The sequence below is a fragment of the Anomalospiza imberbis genome, unplaced genomic scaffold (assembly GCF_031753505.1).
Source record: "Anomalospiza imberbis isolate Cuckoo-Finch-1a 21T00152 unplaced genomic scaffold, ASM3175350v1 scaffold_43, whole genome shotgun sequence".
Taxonomy (NCBI): domain Eukaryota; kingdom Metazoa; phylum Chordata; class Aves; order Passeriformes; family Viduidae; genus Anomalospiza; species Anomalospiza imberbis.
Genome location: NW_027100039.1, coordinates 441,853 through 464,130, shown reverse-complemented (window position 1 = coordinate 464,130; position 22,278 = coordinate 441,853). Strand labels below are relative to the sequence as shown.

Sequence of the window (22,278 nt, the reverse complement as noted above, 5' to 3'; positions counted from 1 at the left end):
GATGTCCTCAGTGTCCCCAATGTCCCCAATGTCCCCAATGTCCCCAATGTCCCCAATGTCCCCGATGTCCTCAAATCCCTCAATGTCCCCAACGTCCCCAATGTCCCCAATGTCCCCAATCCCCTCAATGTCCCCAATGTCCCCAGTGTCCCCAATGTCCCCAATGTCCCCAAATCCCTCAATGTCCCCGATGTCCCCAGTGTCCCCGATGTCCCCAGTGTCCCCAACGTCCCCAACGTCCCCGCTGTCCCCGCAGGCGCCGCATCCAGCAGGCGCAGCTCATGAAGGGCCCCAACAAAATCATCCTGACCATGGAGGACCTGACCTTCATCAACACCCAGAGCAGCAAACAGGTGACACTGGGACACTGGGGACACCGGGGACATTTGGGGACGTTGGGGACATTTGGGGACATTGGGGACATTGGGGACATTGGGGACATTTGGGGACATTGGGGACATTGGGGACATTTGGGGACATTGGGGACATTGGGGACATTTGGGGACATTGGGGACGTTGGGGACATTGGGGGATTCGGGGACATTGGGGACACTGGGGAGGAAAATCGAGGGGACATCAGGAGGACGTCAGGAGGACATCAGGGGGACATCAGGGGGACATCAGGAGGAATCAGGAGGACATCAGGGGGACATCAGGAGGACATCAGGGGGACATCAGGAGGATATCAGGGGGACATCAGGGGGACGTCAGGGGGACATCAGGAGGACATCAGGGGGACATCAGGAGGATATCAGGGGGACATCAGGGGGACGTCAGGGGGACATCAGGAGGACATCAGGAGGACATCAGGGGGACATCAGGAGGACATCAGGAGGACATCAGTGGGACATCAGGGGGACATCAGGAGGACATCAGGGGGGACATCAGGGGGACGTCAGGGGGACATCATGGGGGACATCAGGGGGGACATGGCCCCGTGTCCTGAGGTGTCCTCAGGGTCTGGGAAGAGCTGGTGGGACCTCATGGGTGACCACTGAGTGACCCCTGATGTCCCCTGGGTGACCCCGGGTGACCCCTGGGTGACCAATAGGTGAGCCCAGGTGACCCCTGAGTGACCCCTGGTGACCCCTGGTGACCTCGGGTGACCCATGGTGACCCCTGGATGACCAATGGGTGACCCCTGGGTGACCCCGGATGATCCTTGGTGACCCCTGGTGACCCCAGGTGACCCCTGAGTGACCCCTGGTGACTCCAGGTGACCCCAGGTGACCAATGGCTGACCCCTGGTGACCCCTGGTGACCTCGGGTGACCCCTGGTGACCCCTGGTGACTCCAGGTAACCCCTGGGTGACCAATGGGTGACCCCTTGGTGACCCCGGGTGATCCTGGGTGACCCCTGGTGACCTCGGGTGACCCCTGGTGACTCCAGGTGACCCCAGGTGACCAATGGGTGACCCGTGGTGACCCCTGGATGACCAATGGGTGACCCCTGGGTGACCCCGGATGATCCTTGGTGACCCCTGGTGACCCCTGAGTGACCCCTGGGTGACCAATCGGTGAGCCCAGGTGACCCCTGAGTGACCAATGGGTGACCCCTGGTGACCCCAGCTGACCAATGGGTGACCCGTGGTGACCGCTGGGTGACCCCGGGTGATCCTGGGTGACCCCTGGTGACCCCTGGGTGACCCCTGGTGACCCCTGGTGACCCCTGGGTGACCCCTGGTGACTCCAGGTGACCCTGAGTGACCAATGGGTGACCCCTGGCTGACCCCTGGTGACCTCGGGTGACCCCTGGGTGACCCCCGGGTGACCCCTGGATGACCCCTGAGTGACCCCTGGTGACTCCAGGAGACCAATGGGTGACCCGTGGTGACCCCTGGATGACCCCTGGATGACCAATAGCTGACCTCTGGTGACCCCTGGGTGACCCCTGGTGACCCTGAGTGACCAATGGGTGACCCCTGGTGACTCCAGGTGACCCTGAGTGACCAATAGGTGACCCCTGGTGACCTCAGGTGATCCCTGGGTGACCAATCGGTGAGCCCAGGTGACCCCTGAGTGACCAATGGGTGACCCCTGGTGACCCCAGCTGACCAATGGGTGACCCGTGGTGACCGCTGGGTGACCCCAGGTGATCCTGGGTGACCCCTGGTGACCCCTGGATGACCCCTGGTGACCCCTGGTGACTCCAGGTGACCCTGAGTGACCAATGGGTGACCCCTGGTGACCTCAGGTGACCCATGGTGACCCCTGGGCGACCCTGAGTGACCCCTGGGTGACCAATGGGTGACCCCGGGTGACCCCTGGTGACTCCAGGTGACCCCTGGGTGACCAATGGGTGACCCCTTGGTGACCCCGGGTGATCCTGGGTGACCCCTGGTGACTCCAGGTGACCCCTGGATGACCCCTGAGTGACCCCTGGTGACTCCAGGTGACCCCTGGGTGACCCCTGGTGACTCCAGGTGATGCTGAGTGACCAATGGGTGACCCCTGGTGACCTCGGGTGACCCCTGGTGACCCCTGGGCGACCCTGAGTGACCCCTGGGTGACCAATGGGTGACCCCTGGTGACTCCAGGTGACGCTGAGTGACCAATGGCTGACCCCTGGTGACCTCGGGTGACCCCTGGGTGACCCCCGGGTGACCCCCGGGTGACCCCTGCGTGACCCCTGGTGTCCCCCAGGTGGACAGCAGCCACGCCAGCCTGGCCGGCCAGAGCGGGGCCGACGCCCGCAGCGTCCGCAGCGCCGCCCCCGGCCCCGACACCACCAACGTGGCCGTGGCCGAGGTGAGAGAGACCCCCCCCGGCCCCTCCCCCCGCACGGCCCCGCCCCCTCCCCCCCTCCCCAGCCTCCCCTCCCCCTCCCCTCTCCCCCCCTCCCCACCTGCGGGGGCGACAAGGCGAGGCCACCTCCCTGGGGGCCCTGGTGGCCCCGGCTCGGGGACCCCGGCCCTGCCCCTGGGCAATGATTGACAGCTGGTTCCACCCCCTGGGTGATGATTGGCAGCTGATCCTCAGCCCCCGGGGGATGATTGACAGCTGACCCCACCACTGGGTGATGATTGACAGCTGATACACCATCCCCCAGTGATGATTGACAGCTGATCCACGCCCCTGGGCGATGATTGACAGCTGATACACCATCCCCCAGTGATGATTGACAGCTGATCCACGCCCCTGGGCGATGATTGACAGCTGATCCGCCATCCCCCAGTGATGATTGACAGCTGATCCACGCCCCTGGGCGATGATTGACAGCTGATCCGCCATCCCCCAGTGATGATTGACAGCTGATCCACGCCCCTGGGCGATGATTGACAGCTGATCCGCCATCCCCCAGTGATGATTGACAGCTGATCCACGCCCCTGGGCGATGATTGACAGCTGTCCCTCGCCCCTGGGCAATTATTCCCAATTGGCTCCGCCCCCGGGCTATGATTGACAGCTGTGTCTCGACCCCAGGGGCGTGGATTGACCCAGGCAATGATTGACAGCTGATCCGCCGTCCCCCAGTGATGATTGACAGCTGGCCCCGCTCCCGGGCAATGATTGACAGCTGTGCCCCTCCCATGGGCGATAATTGACAGCTGTGCCCCGCCCCTGGGCGATGAGTCCCAGCTAGCTCCGCCCCCGGGCGATGACTGACAGCTGTGCCCCGCCTCTGGGCAATTATTCCCAACTGGCCCCGCCTCCGGGCGATGATTGACAGCTGTGCCCCATCCCTGGGCAATTATTCCCAACTGGCCCCGCCCCCGGGCGATGATTGACAGCTGTGCCCCATCCCTGGGCAAATATTCCCAGCTAGCTCCGCCTCCGGGCGATGATTGACAGCTGTGCCCGCCCCCGGGCGGTGATTGACAGCTGTGCCCCATCCCTGGGCAATTATTCCCAGCTAGCTCCGCCTCCGGGCGATGATTGACAGCTGTCCCCGCCTCCGGGCGGTGATTGACAGCTGTGCCCCATCCCTGGGTAATTATTCCCAACTGGCCCCGCCTCCGGGCAATGATTGACAGCTGTCCCCGCCCCCGGGCGGTGATTGACAGCTGCTTTCCCGCAGGAGAACGCGAAGGGCAGCAGCAACCTGCCCCTGCTGCTGCTCTTGTTTAACCAGCAGGGCCTTGTCGCCTCCGTGCAGGTAAGTCCTGGAGCCAAGCCCCGCCCCTTCCACCCCAGCCCCGCCCCCTCCACCCCAACCCCGCCCCTTCCATCCCAGACACGCCCCTTCCCCCCCAGCCCCGCCCCCTCCCCTCCCCACCCCCGCGCGCCGCACCCCCGGCTTCGTGGTGGCATCTCAGGTGGCTTCGGGCCCGGCTCCGGTGCGGCCCCAGGTGTCCCCGGGTGCGTGGGGGAGGGGCCGGGGTCTCACCCCTCCCCTCCCCCTCCCCGTGCCCCTCCCCCACAGGGCGACTGGGTGTGGCTGAAGAAGTTCCCGGGGGACCAGCACACGGAGGTGAAACCGGCCACCAAGCTGACCTTCTGCAAGGTGAGGACCAGGGCGGGGCAGGGGGACGTTGAGGGGTCATCAGGGACCTTGGGGACGTTGAGGGGTCATCATGGACCTTGGGGACGTTGAGGGGTCATCAGGGACCTTGGGGACGTTGAGGGGTCATCATGGACCTTGGGGACATGGAGGGGACATCATGGACCATGGGGACATGGAGGGGACATCATGGACCTTGGGGACATCGTTGGGTCATCATGGACCATGGGGACATGGAGGGGACATCATGGACCATGGGGACAGCATTGGGTCATCATGGACCATGGGGACATCATGGACCATGGGGACATCATGGACCATGGGGACATTGAGGGATCATCATGGACCTTGGGGACATCATTGGGTCATGAGGATATTCAGGGGTCATTATGGACCATGGGGACAGCGTTGGACCATGGGGACATTGAGGGGACATCATGGACCATGGGGACATTGAGGGGACATGAGGGACCATGGGGACATTGAGGGGTCATCATGGACCTTGGGGACATTGAGGGGACATCACTGGGTCATGAGGACATTGAGGGGACATCACGGACCATGGGGACATCATGGACCATGGGGACATCGTTGGGTCATGGGGACATTGAGGGGTCATCATGTACCATGGGGACATCACAGACCATGGGGACATCACGGACCATGGGGACATCATGGACCATGGGGACATTGAGGGAACATCATGGACCATGGGGACATCATGGACCATGGGGACATTGAGGGGACATCATGGACCATGGGGACATTGAGGGGACATCATGGACATTGGGGACATCACGGACCATGGGGACATCACAGACCATAGGGACATTGAGGGATCATCAGGGACCTTGGGGACATCGTTGGGTCATCATGGACCATGGGGACTTGGAGGGGACATCATGGACCATGGGGACATCATGGACCATGGGGACAGCATTGGGTCATGGGGACATTGAGGGGACATCATGGACCATGGGGACAGCGTTGGGTCATGGGGACATTGAGGGGACATCATGGACCTTGGGGACATCATTGGGTCATCAGGGACCTTGGGGACATTGAGGAGATATCATGGACCATAGGGACATCGTTGGGTCTTGGGGACCTTGGGGACATTGAGGAGATATCATGGACCTTGGGGACATCATTGGGTCATCAGGGACCTTGGGGACATGGAGGGGACATCATGGACCATGGGGACATCGTTGGGTCTTGGGGACATTGAGGGGACATCACTGGGTCATGCGGACATTGAGGGGACATCATGGACCATGGGGACATCCAGGGGACATCATGGACCTTGGGGACATCACAGACCATGGGGACATTGAGGGGACATCATGGACCATGGGGACATTGAGGGGACATCATGGACCATGGGGACAGTGTTGGGTCATGGGGACATTGAGTGGACATCATGGACCTTGGGGACATCATTGGGTCATCATGGACCTTGGGGACATTGAGGGTCATCACGGACCATGGGGACATCACGGACCATGGGGATATTGAGGGGACATCATGGACCTTGGGGACATCATGGACCATGGGGACATTGAGGGGTCATCACAGACCATGGGGACATCACGGACCTTGGGGACATTGAGGGGACATCATGGACCATGGGGACATCGTTGGGTCATGGGGACATTGGGTGGGCATCATGGACCATGGGGACATTGTTGGGTCTTGGGGACATTGAGGGGACATCACTGGGTCATGAGGACATTGAGGGGACATCATGGACCATGGGGAGAGCGTTGTGTCATGGGGACATTGTTGGGTCATGGGGACATCGTTGGTCATCATGGTCCAGGTTGAAGCATGGGGACATCCAGGGGTCATCATGGACCTTGGGGGACATCGTTGGGTCTTGGGGACATTGTTGGGTCATCGTGGTCAAGGTTGGAGCATGGGGACATCAAGGGGTCATGGGGACATTGAGGGGTTACGGGGACATCGTTGGGTCATCATGGACCATGGGGACATCATTGGGTTGTGGGGACATCATTGGGTCATGGGGGCATCGTTGGGTCATGGGGGCATCATTGGGTCATCATGGACCATGGGGACATCATTGGGTCGTGGGGACATCATTGGGTCATGGGGACATCGTTGGGTCATGGGGGCATCATTGGGTCATCATGGACCATGGGGACATCATTGGGTCATGGGGACATCATTGGGTCATGGGGACATCGTTGGGTCATGGGGGCATCATTGGGTCATCATGGACCATGGGGACATCATTGGGTTGTGGGGACATCATTGGATCATGAGGACATCGTTGGGTCATGGTGGTCAAGGACCATGGAGACATCACTGGGTCATTTGGACACTGTTGGGTCATGAGGACATCGTCGGGTCATGGGGACACCGTTGGGTCATCGTTCACCACGTTGGAGCATGAGGACATTGAGGGGTCTTGGGGACACCGTTGGGTCATCCCCACCCCATCCCGGTGTCCCCACCAGCTGCGGGACCTGCGGCACGAGAACGTGAACCTGTTCCTGGGCTTCTTCCACGACTGCGGCATCTTCGCCATCGTGTCGGAGCACTGCTCGCGCGGCAGCCTCGAGGACCTGCTGCGCAACGAGGACATGAAGCTCGACTGGATGTTCAAGTCCTCCCTCCTCATCGACCTCATCAAGGTGGCCGCGGGTTGGCCTTGGTGGTCTGGTGGCCACGGGGGCGGTCATGGGGTCATGGTCTACAAGGTCATAGACCATGGTGTTGATTGTTGACCAGGGCATTGTTGACTAAGGCAATGTTGACCATGATGTCAATGGTTGAGCATGGCATTGATTGTTGACCATGGCTGTGTTGACCATGGCCTTGTTGACCATGACATTGATGGTTGACCATGATGTCAATGGTTGACCATGACATTGACAGTTGACCATGACATTGATGGTGGACCATGGCCTTGTTGACAATGACGTTGATTATTGAGCATGACGTTGATGGTTGACCATGACATTGATTGTTGACCATGGTGATGATGACCATGGCCTTGCTGACCATGACATTGACAGTTGACCATGGCCTTGATGACCATGGCCTTGATGACCATGACATTGATTGTTGACCATGGTCTTGCTGACCATGGCCTTGTTGACCATAGCCTAGTTGACCATGGCATTGACAGTTGACCATGGCCTTGCTGACCAAGACATTGACGGTTGACCATGGCCTTGTTGACCATGACATTGTTGACCATGGCCTGTTGACCATGGCCTTGTTGACCATGGCGCTGACAGTTGACCATGGCCTTGTTGACCATGGCCTTGTTGACCATGACATTGACAGTTGACCATGGCCTTGTTGACCATGGCTTTGTTGACCATGGCCTGTTGACCATGGCGCTGACAGTTGACCATGGCCTTGTTGACCATGGCCTTGTTGACCATGTCACTGACAGTTGACCATGGCTTTGTTGACCATGGCCTTGCTGACCATGGCCATGTTGACCATGGCCTTGTTGACCATGGCCTTGTTGACCATGGCCTTGTTGACCATGGCGCTGACAGTTGACCATGGCCTTGTTGACCATGGCGCTGACAGTTGACCATGGCCTTGTTGACCATGGCCTTGTTGACCATGACATTGACAGTTGACCATGGCCTTGTTGACCATGGCTTTGTTGACCATGGCATTGAAAGTTGACCATGGCTTTGTTGACCATGGCCTTGTTGACCATGGCCATGTTGACCATGGCCTTGTTGACCATGGCCATGTTGACCATGGCCTTGTTGACCATGGCGCTGACAGTTGACCATGGCCTTGTTGACCATGGCCTTGCTGACCAATACATTGATGGTTGACTATGGCCTTGCTGACCATGGCCTTGTTGACCATGGCTTTGTTGACCATGGCCTTGTTGACCATGACATTGACAGTTGACCATGTCCTTGCTGACCAAGACATTGACGGTTGACCATGGCCTTGATGACCATGGCTTTGTTGACCATGAACTTGATGGTTGACCATGGCCATGTTGACCATGGCCTTGCTGACCATGGCCTTGTTGACCATGGCTTTGTTGACCATGGCCTTGTTGACCATGGCCTGTTGACCATGGCCTTGTTGACCATGACATTGACAGTTGACCATGGCCTTGCTGACCAAGACATTGATGGTTGACCATGGCCTTGTTGACCATGGCTTTGTTGACCATGGCCTTGTTGACCATGGCCTGTTGACCATGGCCTTGTTGACCATGACATTGACAGTTGACCATGTCCTTGCTGACCAAGACATTGACGGTTGACCATGGCCTTGTTGACCATGGCCTTGTTGACCATGGCCTTGTTGACCATGTCACTGACAGTTGACCATGTCCTTGCTGACCAAGACATTGACGGTTGACCATGGCCTTGTTGACCATGGCCTTGTTGACCATGGCCTTGTTGACCATGGCCTTGTTGACCATGTCACTGACAGTTGACCATGGCTTTGTTGACTATGGCCTTGTTGACCATGGCGCTGACAGTTGACCATGGCCTTGCTGACCATGGCCATGATGACCATGGCCATGATGACCATGGCCTTGTTGACCATGGCCTGGTTGACCATGGCCTTGTTGACCATGGCGTTGACAGTTGACCATGACATTGATGGTGGACCATGGCCTTGATGACCATGGCCTTGCTGACCATGACATTGACAGTTGACCATGGCCTTGATGACCATGGCCTTGCTGACCATGACATTGATTGTTGACCATGGTCTTGCTGACCATGGCCTTGTTGACCATGGCCTAGTTGACCATGACATTGACAGTTGACCATGGCCTTGCTGACCAAGACATTGATGGTTGACCATGGCCTTGTTGACCATGGCACTGACAGTTGACCATGGCTTTGTTGACCATGGCCTTGTTGACCATGGCCTTGTTGACCATGGCATTGACAGTTGACCATGGCCTTGTTGACCATGGCCTTGCTGACCATGACATTGACAACTCACCATGACGTTGACAGTTGACCATGGCCTTGTTGACCATGGCCTTGTTGACCATGGCGCTGACAGTTGACCATGGCCTTGTTGACCATGGCCTTGTTGACCATGGCTTTGTTGACTATGGCCTGTTGACCACGGCCTTGCTGACCATGACGTTGATGGTTGACCATGGCCTTGTTGACCATGGCCTTGATGACCATGGCCTTGTTGACCATGGCCTTGTTGACCATGTCCTTGCTGTCCATGACATTGCCGGTTGACCATGGCCTTGTTGACCACGGCCTTGTTGACCATGGCCTTGTTGACCATGGCACTGACAGTTGACCATGGCTTTGCTGACCATGGCCTTGCTGACCATGACGTTGTCGGTTGACCATGGCCTTGATGACCATGACATTGACGGTTGACCATGGCCTTGTTGACCGTAGCCTTGCTGACCAATACATTGATGGTTGACCATGGCCTTGCTGACCATGGCCTTGTTGACCATGGCCTTGTTGACCATGGCCTGTTGACCATGGCTTTGTTGACCATGGCCTTGTTGACCATGGCCTGTTGACCATGGCTTTGTTGACCATGGCCTTGTTGACCATGGCCTGTTGACCATGGCCTTGTTGACCATGGCATTGACAGTTGACCATGTCCTTGCTGACCAAGACATTGATGGTTGACCATGGCCTTGTTGACCATGTCCTTGTTGACCATGACGTTGCTGGTTGACCATGGCCTTGTTGACCATGGCGCTGACAGTTGACCATGGCTTTGCTGACCATGGCCTTGCTGACCATGACATTGCCGGTTGACCATGGCCTTGCTGACCACGGCCTTGTTGACCATGGCCTTGTTGACCATGGCCTTGTTGACCATGGCTTTGTTGACCATGGCCTTGTTGACCATGTCCTTGCTGTCCATGACGCTGTCGGTTGACCATGGCCTTGTTGACCACGGCCTTTGTGGCCACGGCGCCGCTGGCCGCGGTGATGACCGCTCCGGCCGTGCGGCCGCGCTGTCCCCGCAGGGCGTGCGGTACCTGCACCACCGCGACGTCGTGCACGGGCGCCTCAAGTCGCGGAACTGCGTGGTGGACGGGCGCTTCGTGCTCAAGGTCACCGACCACGGCTACAACCAACTGCTGGAGGCGCAGCGCGTCCCGGCCCCGCCCCCGCAGCCCCACGGTGAGGGCGGGGCCTGCTGGGCGGGGCCGGATGGGTGTGGCGACGTGGGTGTGGCCTAATGGGTGTGGCACCATGGGTGTAACATGGGTGTGGCCTCATGGGTGTGGCCTCATGGGCGTGGCCTCATGGGTGTGGCCTCATGGGTGTGACACCATGGTTGTGACGTCATGGGTGTGGCCTCATGGGCGTGGCCTCATGGGTGTGGCCTCATGGGTGTAACACCATGGTTGTGACGTCATGGGTGTGGCCTCATGGGCGTGGCCTCATGGGTGTGACCCCACGGTTGTGACGTCATGGGTGTGGCCTCATGGGCGTGGCCTCATGGGTGTGACACCATGGCTGTGACGTCACGGGTGTGGCCTCATGGGCGTGGCCTCATGGGCGTGGCCTCATGGGTGTGGCCTCATGGGTGTGGCACCATGACTGTGACGTCATGGGTGTGGCCTCATGGGAGTGACACCATGGTTGTGACGTCATGGGTGTGGCCTCATGGGCGTGGCCTCATGGGTGTGACACCATGGTTGTGACATCATGGGTGTGGCCTCATGGGCGTGGCCTCATGGGTGTGACACCATGGTTATGACGTCATGGGTGTGGCCCTCATGGGCGTGGCCTCACGGGCGTGACACCATGGTTGTGACGTCACGGGTGTGGCCTCATGGGCGTGGCCTCATGGGTGTGGCACCATGGCTGTGACATCATGGGCGTGGCCTCATGGGTGTGACACCATGGTTGTGACGTCATGGGTGTGGCCTCATGGGCGTGGCCTCATGGGTGTGACACCATGGCTGTGACGTCATGGGTGTGGCCTCATGGGTGTAACACCATGGTTGTGACGTCATGGGTGTGGCCTCATGGGCGTGGCCTCATGGGTGTGACACCATGGCTGTGACGTCACGGGTGTGGCCTCATGGGCGTGGCCTCATGGGCGTGGCCTCATGGGTGTGGCCTCATGGGTGTGGCACCATGACTGTGACGTCATGGGTGTGGCCTCATGGGAGTGACACCATGGTTGTGACGTCATGGGTGTGGCCTCATGGGCGTGGCCTCATGGGTGTGGCACCATGGTTGTGACGTCATGGGTGAGGCCTCATGGGCGTGACACCATGGTTGTGACATCATGGGTGTGGCCTCATGGGCGTGGCCTCATGGGTGTGGCACCATGGTTGTGACGTCATGGGCGTGGCCTCATGGGTGTGACACCATGGTTATGACGTCATGGGTGTGGCCCTCATGGGCGTGGCCTCACGGGCGTGACACCATGGTATGACGTCACGGGTGTGGCCTCATGGGCGTGGCCTCATGGGTGTGACACCATGGCTGTGATGTCATGGGTGTGGCCTCATGGGCGTGGCCTCATGGGCGTGACACCATGGCTGTGACGTCATGGGCGTGGCCTCATGGGTGTGGCCTCATGGGTGTGGCACCATGGTTGTGACGTCATGGGTGTGGCCCTCATGGGCATGGCCTCACGGGCGTGACACCATGGTTGTGACGTCACGGGTGTGGCCTCATGGGTGTGGCACCATGGCTGTGATGTCATGGGCGTGGCCTCATGGGTGTGACACCGTGGCTGTGACATCATGGGTGTGGCCTCATGGGCGTGGCCTCATGGGTGTGGCACCATGGCTGTGACGTCACGGGTGTGGCCTCATGGGTGTGACACCATGGCTGTGACGTCATGGGCGTGACCTCATGGGCGTGGCCTCATGGGCGTGGCCTCATGGGTGTGGCCTCATGGGTGTGGCACCATGGTTGTGACGTCATGGGTGTGGCCTCATGGGAGTGACACCATGGTTGTGACGTCATGGGTGTGGCCTCATGGGCGTGGCCTCATGGGTGTGACACCATGGCTGTGACATCATGGGTGTGGCCTCATGGTTGTGACACCATGGGTGTGGCCTCATGGGTGTGGCCTCATGGGCGTGGCCTCATGGGTGTGGCACCATGGTTGTGACGTCACGGGTGTGGCCTCATGGGCGTGGCCTCATGGGTGTGACACCATGGTTGTGACGTCATGGGTGTGGCCTCATGGGCGTGGCCTCATGGGTGTGGCACCATGGCTGTGACGTCACGGGTGTGGCCTCATGGGCGTGGCCTCATGGATGTGACACCGTGGCTGTGACATCATGGGTGTGGCCTCATGGGCGTGGCCTCATGGGTGTGGCACCATGGCTGTGACGTCACGGGTGTGGCCTCATGGGCATGGCCTCAGGAGAATCAATGGGGGCTCCTTGAGGGGGTGTGGCTTTTGGGATGGGCGGGGATCTGGGTGTGGCCAGCGGGGCGGGACTAAACGGAGGGGCGTGGCTTCACTGAGGGAAGGGGTGTGGCCTCAGGGGTGGGTGTGGCCGGTGGAAAGGCACATGACCTTTGAATTAGGGCGCGTGGCCATTGGTTGGGGGCGTGGTTTTTTTTGGTTGGGGGCTCGGCCTATGGGTGTGGCCGGGACATTGAGGGGCGGGGCCTCGAGTGGGGGGTGTGGCCACAACCAACCCCACACGATTAAGGCGGGGTCTCCTTGTAGAGGGCGTGGCCTGGCGTGTGGGCGTGGCCTGTCCATTCATTGGCGCATGGCGGCCACGGGGAAGGGGGCGTGGCTTCCACGAAAGGAGGCGTGTCCCAATAGCGACACGCCCCCATGCCTGATGTGGGCGTGGCTCCACCCTGGGCGTGCCCTACCCACGCAGTGGGCGTGGCCACACCCTCACGCCTCCTCCCATTGGGTCCCGGAGTGGGCTGGGCGTGGTCTAGCGGGGGTGGGCGTGGCCAGGGGGTGCGGGTGGGCGTGTCCGAGGCTGGCCCCGCCCCTCAGAGCGGCTGTGGACGGCGCCGGAGCTGCTGCGGGACGAGGCCCTGGAGCGGCGCGGTTCCTTCCGGGGGGACGTCTACGGCATCGGCATCATCATGCAGGAGGTGATCTGCCGCAGCCCGCCCTACTGCATGCTGGGGCTGCCCGCCGAAGGTGCGAAACCGACCCCAAAAAAGCCAAAAAACCCCAAAAAAAACCTCAAAAAACCCACAAAAAAAACCCCCCAAAAAACCCCTAAAAACTGCAAAAAAACCCCAAAAAACCCCCCCAAAAAACCCCTAAAAACTGCAAAAAAACACCAAAAAAACCCCTAAAAACCCCAAAAAAACCCCCCAAAAAAACCCCAAACCCCCCCCAAAAAAACCCCCCAAAAAAACCCCAAAAAAAACCCCAAAAACTGCAAAAAAAACCCCAAAAGAAACCAAAAAACACCAAAAATTGACTACTGCATGCTGGGGCTGCCCGCCGAAGGTGCGAAACCGACCCCAAAAAACCCAAAAAAACCCCAAAAAAAACCACAAAAAACCCACAAAAAAACTCAAAAAAAAAAACCCCCAAAAAAACCCCAAAAAAAAACCAAAAAAAACACCAAAAATTGACTACTGCATGCTGGGGCTGCCCGCCGAAGGTGCGAAACCGACCCCAAAAAAGCCAAAAAACCCCCCCAAAAAAACCCAAAACCCATCTAAAAAAACCCCCCAAAAAAACCCAAAAGAACCCCAAAAAACCCCAAAAAAACCCCAAAAAAACCCCAAAAAAACCCCAAAAAACCCCAAAAAAACCCCAAAAAAACCCTAAAAACTGCAAAAAAACCCTCAAAAAAACCCCAAAAAAACCACAAAAAAAACCACAAAAAAACACAAAACCCCCCCCCCCAAAAAACCCCCAAAAACCTGCAAAAAAACCCCAAAAGAACCCAAAAACCACCAAAAATTGACTACTGCATGCTGGGGCTGCCCGCCGAAGGTGCGAAACCGACCCCAAAAAAGCCAAAAAAACTACAAAAAAAAACCCCCAAAAACCCACAAAAAAAACTCAAAAAAAAAAAACCCAAAAAAACCCCAAAAAAAAACCAAAAAAAACATCAAAATTGACTACTGCATGCTGGGGCTGCCCGCCGAAGGTGCGAAACCGACCCCAAAAAACCCCCAAAAAACACCCAAAAGAACCACAAAAAACCCTAAAAACTGCAAAAAAAACCCCCCCAAAAAAACCCCAAAAAAAACCCCAAAAGAACCCCAAAAAAACCCCAAAAGAACCCAAAAAACACCAAAAATTGACTACTGCATGCTGGGGCTGCCCGCCGAAGGTGCGAAACCGACCCCAAAAAAGCCAAAAAAAAACCCCAAAAAAACCACAAAAAACCATAAAAAAAACCCAAAAAAAAAACCCCAAAAAAACCCTAAAAACCCCAAAAAAACCCCAAAAAAACCCCAAAAAACCTCTAAAAAACCCAAAAGAACCCAAAAAAACATCTAAAATTGACTACTGCATGCTGGGGCTGCCCGCCGAAGGTGCGAAACCGACCCCAAAAAACCCAAAAAACCCCCCAAAAAAAACCCAAAACCCATCTAAAAAAACCCCCCCAAAAAAAACCAAAAGAACCCCAAAAAAACCCCAAAAAAAACCCCTAAAAACCTCTAAAAAACCCAAAAGAACCCAAAAAAACATCTAAAATTGACTACTGTATGCTGGGGCTGCCCGCCGAAGGTGCGAAACCGACCCCAAAAAAGCCAAAAAACCCCCCAAAAAAAACCCAAAACCCATCTAAAAAAAAACCCCCAAAAAAACCCAAAAGAACCCCAAAAAAACCCAAAAAAACCCTAAAAAAAACCCCAAAAAACCACCAAAAATTGACTACTGCATGCTGGGGCTGCCCGCCGAAGGTGCGAAACCGACCCCAAAAAAACCAAAAAAACCCCAAAAAAAACCCCCAAAAACCCACAAAAAAACTCAAAAAAAAAAAAAAACCCAAAAAAACCCCAAAAAAAACCAAAAAAACATCAAAAATTGACTACTGCATGCTGGGGCTGCCCGCCGAAGGTGCGAAACCGACCCCAAAAAACCCAAAAAAACTACAAAAAAAACCCCAAAAAACCCACAAAAAAACTCAAAAAAAAAACCCCCAAAAAAAACCCCAAAAAAAACCAAAAAAAACATCAAAAATTGACTACTGCATGCTGGGGCTGCCCGCCGAAGGTGCGAAACCGACCCCAAAAAATCCTAAAAAACTACAAAAAAACCCACAAAAACCCCCCAAAAAAACTCAAAAAAAAAAACCCCCCAAAAAAACCCCAAAAAACCCCTAAAAACTGCAAAAAAAACCCAAAAAACCCCCATAAAAACCCCTAAAAACTGCAAAAAAACCCGAAAAAACCCCAAAAAACCCCCCCAAAAAACCCCAACCCCCCCCAAAAAAACCCCCCCAAAAAAACCCAAAAGAACCCCAAAAAAACCCCAAAAAAACCCTAAAAAAACCCCAAAAAACCACCAAAAATTGACTACTGCATGCTGGGGCTGCCCGCCGAAGGTGCGAAACCGACCCCAAAAAACCCCCAAAAAACCCCCAAAAAAAACCCCAAAACCCATCTAAAAAAAACCCCCAAAAAAAACCCAAAAAAAACCCCAAAAAACCCTAAAAAAAACCCCAAAAAACCACCAAAAATTGACTACTGCATGCTGGGGCTGCCCGCCGAAGGTGCGAAACCGACCCCAAAAAACCCAAAAAAACCCCAAAAAAACCACAAAAAACCACAAAAAAACTCAAAAAAAAAAACCCAAAAGAACCCCAAAAAAACCCCCCAAAAAACCCTAAAAACCTCTAAAAAACCCAAAAGAACCCAAAAAAACATCAAAAATTGACTACTGCATGCTGGGGCTGCCCGCCGAAGGTGCGAAACCGACCCCAAAAAATCCTAAAAAAACTACAAAAAAACCCACAAAAACCCCCCAAAAAAACTCAAAAAAAAAAACCCCCAAAAAAACCCCAAAAAAAACCCCTAAAAACTGCAAAAAAACCCCAAAAAAAACCCCAAAAGAACCCAAAAACCACCAAAAATTGACTACTGCATGCTGGGGCTGCCCGCCGAAGGTGCGAAACCGACCCCAAAAAAGCCAAAAAAACTACAAAAAAAAACCCCAAAAAACCCTAAAAACTGCAAAAAAAACCCCCCCAAAAAAACCCCAAAAAAACCCCCAAAAACCCTAAAAAAAACCCCAAAAAACCACCAAAAATTGACTACTGCATGCTGGGGCTGCCCGCCGAAGGTGCGAAACTGACCCCAAAAAAGCCAAAAAACCCCCCAAAAAAAACCCAAAACCCATCTAAAAAAAAACCCCCAAAAAAACCCCCAAAAAACCCCTAAAAACTGCAAAAAAAACCCCAAAAACCCCCCCCAAAAAACCCCTAAAAACTGCAAAAAAACACCAAAAAAACCCCTAAAAACCCCAAAAAAACCCCCCAAAAAAACCCCAACCCCCCCCAAAAAAACCCCCCAAAAAAACCCCAAAAAAACCCCAAAAACTGCAAAAAAAGCCCAAAAGAAACCAAAAAACACCAAAAATTGACTACTGCATGCTGGGGCTGCCCGCCGAAGGTGCGAAACCGACCCCAAAAAACCCCCAAAAAACCCCCCAAAAGAACCACAAAACCCCCTCAAAAAACCCCAAAAAAACCCACAAAAAAAACCCCAAAAAAACCCCTAAAAACTGCAAAAAAACCCCAAAAAACCCCCATAAAAACCCCTAAAAACCCCAAAAAAAACCCCAAAAAACCCCAAAAACCCCTAAAAAACCCAAAAAACACTAAAAAGAACCCAAAAAACACCAAAAATTGACTACTGCATGCTGGGGCTGCCCGCCGAAGGTGCGAAACCGACCCCAAAAAACCCAAAAAACCACAAAAAAAACCCCAAAAAAACACAAAAAAACCCCAAAAAAAACCCCCAAAAAACCCCTAAAAACTGCAAAAAAACCCCAAAAAACCCCCCAAAAAACCCCTAAAAACTGCAAAAAAACCCGAAAAAACCCCAAAAAACCCCCCCAAAAAACCCCAACCCCTCCCCAAAAAAACCCCAAAACCCCCCCAAAAAAACCCCCAAAAAAAACCCCAAAAGAACCCCAAAAAAACCCCAAAAGAACCCAAAAAACACCAAAAATTGACTACTGCATGCTGGGGCTGCCCGCCGAAGGTGCGAAACCGACCCCAAAAAACCCCCAAAAAACCCCCCAAAAGAACCACAAAACCCCCTCAAAAAACCCCAAAAAAACCCACAAAAAAAAACCCCAAAAAAACCCCTAAAAACTGCAAAAAAACCCCAAAAAACCCCATAAAAACCCCTAAAAACCCAAAAAAAACCCCAAAAAACCCCAAAAACCCCTAAAAAACCCAAAAAAACACTAAAAAGAACCCAAAAAACACCAAAAATTGACTACTGCATGCTGGGGCTGCCCGCCGAAGGTGCGAAACCGACCCCAAAAAACCCAAAAAAACCCCCAAAAAAACCTCAAAAAACCATAAAAAAAACCCCAAAAAGACCCCCCAAAAAACCCCTAAAAACTGCAAAAAAAACCCCAAAAAACCCCCCAAAAAACCCCTAAAAACTGCAAAAAACCCCAAAAAAACCCCTAAAAACCCCAAAAAACCCCCCCAAAAAAACCCCAAACCCCCCCCAAAAAAACCCCCCAAAAAAAACCCCCAAAAAACCCCAAAAACTGCAAAAAAAGCCAAAAGAAACCAAAAAACACCAAAAATTGACTACTGCATGCTGGGGCTGCCCGCCGAAGGTGCGAAAACGACCCCAAAAAAGCCAAAAAACCGCCCAAAAAAAAACCACAAAAAACCCTAAAAACTGCAAAAAACCCTCCCCCAAAAAAACCCCCAAAAAAACCCCAAAAAACCCTAAAAAAACCCCAAAAAACCACCAAAAATTGACTACTGCATGCTGGGGCTGCCCGCCGAAGGTGCGAAACCGACCCCAAAAAACCCAAAAAACCCCCCAAAAGAACCACAAAACCCCCTCAAAAAAACCCAAAAAAACCCACAAAAAAAAAACCCAAAAAAAACCAAAAAAAACATCAAAAATTGACTACTGCATGCTGGGGCTGCCCGCCGAAGGTGCGAAACCGACCCCAAAAAACCCAAAAAAACCCCAAAAAAAAACCTCAAAAACCATCCAAAAAACCCCCAAAACCCCCCCCCCAAAAAAAAACCCAAAAACCTGCAAAAAAAACCCCAAAAGAAACCAAAAAACACCAAAAATTGACTACTGCATGCTGGGGCTGCCCGCCGAAGGTGCGAAACCGACCCTAAAAACCCCAAAAAACCCCCCCAAAAAAACCCAAAACCCATCCAAAAAAACCCCCAAAAAAAACCCCAAAAACCCCCCAAAAAAACCCCTAAAAACTGCAAAAAAACACCAAAAAAACCCCTAAAAACCCCAAAAAAACCCCCCAAAAAAACCCCCCAAAAAAACCCCAAAAAAACCCCAAAAACTGCAAAAAAAGCCCAAAAGAAACCAAAAAACACCAAAAATTGACTACTGCATGCTGGGGCTGCCCGCCGAAGGTGCGAAACCGACCCCAAAAAACCCAAAAAAACTACAAAAAAAACCCCAAAAAAACCCACAAAAAAAAACCCCCCAAAAAAACCCCCAAAAAAACCCCTAAAAACTGCAAAAAAACCCCAAAAAAACCCCAAAAAACCCCAAAAAAACCCTCAAAAAACCCCAAAAAAACCCCTAAAAACCCCAAAAAACCCCCCCAAAAAAACCCCAAAACCCCCCCAAAAAAACCCCCCAAAAAAACCCCAAAAAAACCCTAAAAAAAACCCCAAAAAAACACCAAAAATTGACTACTGCATGCTGGGGCTGCCCGCCGAAGGTGCGAAACCGACCCCAAAAAACCCAAAAAAAACCCCCCAAAAAAACCCCAAAAACCCACAAAAAAACCCCAAAAAACCCCCCAAAAAAACCCTAAAACCCCAAAAAACCCCAAAAAAAACCCTAAAAACTGCAAAAAAAAACCCTCAAAAAAAACCCCCAAAAAACCACAAAAAACCACAAAAAACCGCAAAACCCCAAAAAAACCCCAAGAAACACCTTAAAACCCCCAAAAAAAAACCCTAAAAACCCCCAAAAAACCCTAAAAAAAACCCCAAAAAACCACCAAAAATTGACTACTGCATGCTGGGGCTGCCCGCCGAAGGTGCGAAACCGACCCCAAAAAACCCAAAAAAACCCCAAAAAAACCCCCAAAAAACCCCTAAAAACCCCAAAAAACCCCAAAAAACCCCCAAAAGAACCCCAAAAAACCCTAAAAACTGCAAAAAAAAACCCCAAAAACACCCCAAAAAACCCCAAAACCCCCCCAAAAAAACCCCAAAAAAAACCCCCCCAAAAAAACCCTAAAAACTGCAAAAAACCCCTAAAAAACCCCCAAAAAAAACCCCCCAAAAACCCCCATAAAAACCCCCAAAAAAACCCCAGAAAACCTCAAAAAAAACCCACAAACCCCAAAAAAAAACCCAAAAAACCACAAAAAATCAAAAAAAAAACCCAAAAAGCAAGAAAACCCCCCAGAAAACCCAAAAAAAAACCCTAAAAACCCCAAAAAAACCCCCAAAAACCCAAAAAACCCCTAAAAAAAAACCCCTAAAACCCCCCAAAAAAACCACAAAAAAAAACCCAAAAAACCAAAAAAAACCCCAAAAAACACAAAAAACTGCAAAAAAAACCAAAAAAAACCCCAAAACCACAAAAAAAACCCCTAAAAACCCCAAAAAACCCAAAAAACCCCAAAAAACTGCAAAAAAAACACGAAAAAACCCCAAAACCAAAAAAAAAAAAAAACCCTAAAAAACCCCCAAAAAAACCCCAAAAAAACCTAAAAACCCCTAAAAACCCAAAAAAAAACCCCCCAAAAAAACCCAAAAGAACCCAAAAAACCCGAAAAAAACCAAAAAATACCCAAAAAAATACCCAAAAAACCCCAAAAAACTCAAACAACTGAAAAAAACCTAAAAAAACCCAAAAACCACCCCAAAAAAACCCCAAAAAAATCCCCAAAAAAACCCGAAAAAAACCCAAAAAACCCCAAAAAACCCCCAAAAGAACCCCATAACTGACCCATAACTGACCCATAACTGACCCATAACTGACCCCATAACTGACCCATAACTGACCCATAGCTGACCCATAACTGACCCATAGCTGACCCATAACTGACCCCATAACTGACCCATAACTGACCCATAACTGACCCATAACTGACCCATAACTGACCCATAGCTGACCATAACTGACCCATAACTGACCCATAGCTGACCCATAGCTGACCCATAACTGACCCATAGCTGACCCATAACTGACCCCATAACTGACCCATAACTGACCCATAACTGACCCATAGCTGACCATAACTGACCCATAACTGACCCATAACTGACCCATAACTGACCCATAACTGACCCCATAACTGACCCATAGCTGACCCATAACTGACCCATAACTGACCCATAACTGACCCATAACTGACCCATAACTGACCCCATAACTGACCCATAGCTGACCCATAGCTGACCCATAACTGACCCATAGCTGACCCATAGCTGACCCATAACTGACCCATAACTGACCCATAGCTGACCCATAGCTGACCCATAACTGACCCATAACTGACCCATAACTGACCCATAACTGACCCCATAACTGACCCATAACTGACCCATAACTGACCCATAGCTGACCCATAACTGACCCATAACTGACCCATAGCTGACCCCATAACTGACCCATAACTGACCCATAACTGACCCATAACTGACCCATAGCTGACCCATAACTGACCCATAACTGACCCCATAACTGACCCATAGCTGACCCATAACTGACCCATAACTGACCCATAGCTGACCCATAACTGACCCATAACTGACCCATAACTGACCCATAGCTGACCCATAACTGACCCATAACTGACCCATAACTGACCCATAACTGACCCATAGCTGACCATAACTGACCCATAACTGACCCATAGCTGACCCATAGCTGACCCATAACTGACCCATAGCTGACCCATAACTGACCCCATAACTGACCCATAACTGACCCATAACTGACCCATAGCTGACCATAACTGACCCATAACTGACCCATAACTGACCCATAGCTGACCCATAACTGACCCATAGCTGACCCATAGCTGACCCATAACTGACCCATAACTGACCCATAGCTGACCCATAGCTGACCCATAACTGACCCATAACTGACCCATAACTGACCCATAACTGACCCCATAACTGACCCATAACTGACCCATAACTGACCCATAGCTGACCCATAACTGACCCATAACTGACCCATAGCTGACCCCATAACTGACCCATAACTGACCCATAACTGACCCATAACTGACCCATAGCTGACCCATAACTGACCCATAACTGACCCCATAACTGACCCATAGCTGACCCATAACTGACCCATAACTGACCCATAGCTGACCCATAACTGACCCATAACTGACCCATAACTGACCCATAGCTGACCCATAACTGACCCATAACTGACCCATAACTGACCCATAGCTGACCCATAGCTGACCCATAACTGACCCATAGCTGACCCATAACTGACCCATAACTGACCCATAACTGACCCATAGCTGACCCATAACTGACCCATAACTGACCCATAACTGACCCATAGCTGACCCATAGCTGACCCCATAACTGACCCATAACTGACCCCATAACTGACCCATAACTGACCCATAACTGACCCATAACTGACCCCATAACTGACCCATAACTGACCCATAACTGACCCATAACTGACCCATAGCTGACCCATAACTGACCCACAACTGACCCATAACTGACC

At 53.0% G+C, this 22,278-nt stretch overlaps 1 protein-coding gene across 1 annotated transcript in view; it reads left to right on the top strand.

Annotated features, from left to right (window-relative positions):
- MEGF8 (multiple EGF like domains 8) overlaps nucleotides 1–22,278 on the top strand; it is a 49,378-nt gene that overhangs the window by 12,937 nt on the left and 14,163 nt on the right. The window contains 8 exon segments of the mRNA XM_068178398.1: nucleotides 257–353; nucleotides 2,644–2,748; nucleotides 3,858–3,930; nucleotides 4,005–4,096; nucleotides 4,364–4,444; nucleotides 6,919–7,095; nucleotides 10,425–10,581; nucleotides 13,397–13,546. Of these exon segments, the coding sequence (XP_068034499.1) occupies nucleotides 257–353; nucleotides 2,644–2,748; nucleotides 3,858–3,930; nucleotides 4,005–4,096; nucleotides 4,364–4,444; nucleotides 6,919–7,095; nucleotides 10,425–10,581; nucleotides 13,397–13,546 (932 nt within the window).